Raw genomic sequence first — 3525 nt, forward strand, 5'->3', positions numbered from 1 at the left:
CTCAATGATCAGAGGTCTTTTCCAACCTCAATGATTCTATGATTCTGGCTGGAAAGATGACCAAGGCACGGCAACAGCCTCCGTATTTATTCATCGCAGGAGGTTTTATGATGATGTTGGTGCTCAGCAGTTATCCTGGATTTTGTCAGAGGCAAAAGAGCCCCAAACCTCCTGGAAAGATGACCAAGGCACGGCACCAGCCTCCGTATTTATTCATCGCAGGAGGTTTTATGATGATGTTGGTGCTCAGCAGTTATCCTGGATTTTGTCAGAGGCAAAAGAGCCCCAAACCTCCATATGGGAACAGACCAAGACCCAACCAAATATTTTCAAGAGGGGGGATTTCTGCAAAAATATACATTGGTGCTAAGACCACCAGCCACCCAGCAGGAATTACCCCGAGCCACTCATTAGACCTGGGAGCTGGAACGACTTGTGCTCGTTACTGATTTTTCAAATGAGTTGGCGAGGTCCCTGTTGACCCTTTGATGAATCTGGCCTTAGGAGTCTTTGCTTAAAGATGGCTCTGGAAAGTGATGCCTCGGATTTTACGGAGGGTAGAGCCCAGTTCTTTTCTTTCTTGGGCTGGTTTGCTGGAGCTGGCAGGAGCAGCAGTGTCCCAGGGCTGCGGTGGCCCTGAGACATGTCCCCATCCCTCCTTGCAGGCTGAGGGACCATCTCCATCACTCACGAGACACATCCTCCCACCCCAATGGGCCCATGTCCCACCATCCGGAAGGGGCTCCTCCCATGGGGGACAACTGTGGAAGGGCTCCTGTCCCCAGCAAGGGTGTTGGGGGGAAACGTGGCTCCCTCCATCATCCCCCCAGTCCCCGAGCACCCGCTGCAGCCAACCCCAGCCCAGACAAGAATGCAGAACAGGCACCTAAAAATGTGGGGTTTAAGGTTAAATTTAATTTAATGTACACGCAGACATTTCTGAAGGCAGAGACTGAACTCGCCCTGCCGAACCCTCCCTTGCAGAGAAAGCCAAAGGTGCCACCTCAGCTCTGCCCCCTCGAGATGCCCCGGTGCTCCAGACCTGGAGGTTGGGCAGCAGCCAGCTGCACCCATGCTGGTGTCACTGGTTTCAGGCTAAACACGTCGTGCACCATCCTGCACTGTCGCACTGCTCATCGGTCCCATAAAGGGATGAGGCTGACAGCAGGCAATGGCCGAGGACCCCCCAGGTCCACGGCGAGCACCGGGAAAGGCTCGGATTGAGTCTCCCCACAGTTCTCAGGGCTGGGGAGAGGAAGATTTCCAAGAAGTTAACCATGAATTTAGCAATTTAGGTTGCCTGGGTTCTCGAAACACCATTGCAACAGACTTCATCTCTGTTATGTTCAGATCTAGAGAACATGACCTCTGAGTAAAGCAAAGCAGGAAAGGTGAGGAGGGAAACTGAGGCACAGAGCTACCCTGAAGGCAGTGGCAGAGCGGCCAGAGCCTGGGCTGGCGGGAAGCAGGTGGCTGTGGATGAGGCTGAGTGAGTGCTGGTGTAACAGACACTGGTTTAATGTTTTGCTTGAGCAGCCACATCTTCCTGCATCCAGTGGGTTTGGGGACCTCATCTAGGTGCTGGTCCTGCAGCGGGGGGTGATGAGATGAGGAGAGATGTCAACCACAGAGCGTCCTTAAGCCAGAATGAGGAGGAGGACGAGGTGTCCCAGGGCCACCAGCATGCTGGTGGTGGTGCAGGATGCAGCAGCGGAGAACTCACCTGGAGGCAGAGGGAGACCCGGGGCGTGGGGAGGGCTGTGGGCTGCCCAGCCCTGGCAGGGGACACCCCGACCCCCTCCCCAGGTGGGCTCCTCCCACCCACCAGCCCATGGTGCAGGGGGAAAAGGGACCCACCACTCCTGACCCATTGGCCACCTCCAGCCTTGCAGGGACCTGCTGTCCTCAGGGTCACTGCCACTGCTCCGGGGACCCTCCAAAGCCAAGGCCACCTTGCAGCCCACCCCACCCGAGTTTTGCCATCTCGTGCGCGCGCCGTGGGCAGTACCTGTCCAGGAGCAGGGGTACCTGTAGGTCAACGAGGCATTGTTGGAGGAGACAGGGTTGCTGACTTTGCAGATGTAGGTTTCTATTAAGGGGTCGAAGGAGACATGCTGCTCAGAGGCACCCACACCCTCCAGCGGGAGCTTGCTGGGGGGGATCCACTCATAGGTCACCCCTTCGAGCCCCACCGAGCACTGTAGGGTGGCTTTGCACCATGCCGGGTCATCCCCGATCACTTTGGCATTCACAGTGGGCTTCGGGACCAGATCTGCAAGAGGCAGCGGGATGTCACAGTCTCCCTGTCCCCTCACGGGGCTCTGGGACAACCCTCCCGTCCTCCCAGCTCACCGTACACTGTCAGGAGGATGCTTTCAATGTGCTCCTTGCCCACCTCATCCTCCAGGTACACCTGGTACATGCTGCTGTCAGTTTTCTGCAGGGAGCTGATTTTTAGTGTGTTGTTGGGGAAGAGTTCCAGGCGTCCCTTGTAGGTGCTGTTGGGGTACTGGACCTTCGCACTGCTGTCCCGGCTGGCGATCTTCACGGAGTTGTTGCGTCGCCAGTGGATTTGGTGGTAGGAGATCTGGTTTTGCAGTCTGGGACTGAGATACGCCACCCCATGAACAGCCCCGACCACCTTCGATGATGGATTGTGTTGCGCCCGGGCTGCTGAGAAAGCAGAGACTGGTGCTGCTTGGCCAGCCGGACACAGCCCGCCCCTCCCTGGGACTCGTTCCTGCCTGGGGACCTCGATTGCTCTCAGACATGTGGAAAATGCAAATAACCCATTTGCTCACTAATTCCTAATGCCTTTGCGCTCTCTCAGCCTTGGAGGCATGTTGCAGGGACAAGCCCTACAGCTGGTGGCGGGATTTCTGCCTCCCCGCTCTGAGCGTGGGACCACCCAGATCCTCTGGTGAAGTTTTTTTTCCTTTGCTTTCATTTTTGGGGTCCTCTCCCCACTCCAGGCTCACCCAGAGCAGCCCCTCACCCCCAGCTTGGTGGTGGCAATGCCGGGGGCTCCCACGGGAAGGGAACCAGCGGGTCGCACCTCGGGCACAGCGCTGGGATGGGAAAAGCTTGGGAGAGAGAGTGGGGACAGGAAGGGTTTACCCACGGGCACATCCCCAAGGTCCCCCACCGTCCCCAAAGCCATCTCCCCCCAGCCCAGCACCCTCGCCCCGGGGGAACCCACCGCCATACCTTGCGTGATGAAGAGGAGGAAGAGGAGCACCATTGTAAGCCCTGCCGCCATCTTCTCTCTGTGTCTGCACCCAAACCCCGGGGTGGAAATCCCCCTCGCCGGGCAGCTGCTCACTGAGGACCCCCCCAAGCCTGCAGCTGCCTGCCACCGTCCCTAAACCCGGGGCTGGGGGGGCTCTGCAGGAAAGGGGCTGGCGGGGCAGCCACACGGCTGGGAGACGGCATGAACCCACCAAAGTTCCTCCTTCGCTTCCGGGCTCCCTCGAGAATGAGTCACCGCCCAGGGTTTGCAAAACCCCGAGGATTTGCAGGGGGCTC

The 3525-nt window shown here is 58.1% G+C and overlaps 1 protein-coding gene across 1 annotated transcript; it reads right to left on the reverse strand.

The window, feature by feature from the left end:
- Window positions 1–989: 989 nt before the first annotated feature.
- On the reverse strand, window positions 990–3259 carry LOC103893980 (CD48 antigen-like). The gene is made up of 4 exons (XM_009273281.2): window positions 3208–3259; window positions 2353–2670; window positions 2009–2272; window positions 990–1723 (listed from the first exon to the last, which is right to left on the reverse strand). Exons 1-4 carry the CDS (start codon window positions 3257–3259, stop codon window positions 1638–1640), a joined length of 720 nt encoding a protein of 239 aa, XP_009271556.1. The 3' UTR covers window positions 990–1637.
- Window positions 3260–3525: the final 266 nt, after the last annotated feature.

The sequence above is a fragment of the Aptenodytes forsteri genome, unplaced genomic scaffold (assembly GCF_000699145.1).
Source record: "Aptenodytes forsteri isolate BGI_AS27 unplaced genomic scaffold, ASM69914v1 Scaffold847, whole genome shotgun sequence".
Taxonomy (NCBI): domain Eukaryota; kingdom Metazoa; phylum Chordata; class Aves; order Sphenisciformes; family Spheniscidae; genus Aptenodytes; species Aptenodytes forsteri.

Excerpts from the sequence above, each read along its gene's own strand:
- LOC103893980 (XM_009273281.2), bottom strand. The coding sequence starts at position 3,259 with ATGGCGGCAGGGCTTACAATGGTGCTCCTCTTCCTCCTCTTCATCACG. Across the intron at positions 2,671-3,207 it reads CCTCCTCTTCATCACGCAAG|CCCGGGCGCAACACAATCCA; the intron begins GTATGGCGGTGG and ends CTTTCTCAGCAG. Across the intron at positions 2,273-2,352 it reads CATCCTCCTGACAGTGTACG|ATCTGGTCCCGAAGCCCACT; the intron begins GTGAGCTGGGAG and ends TGCCTCTTGCAG.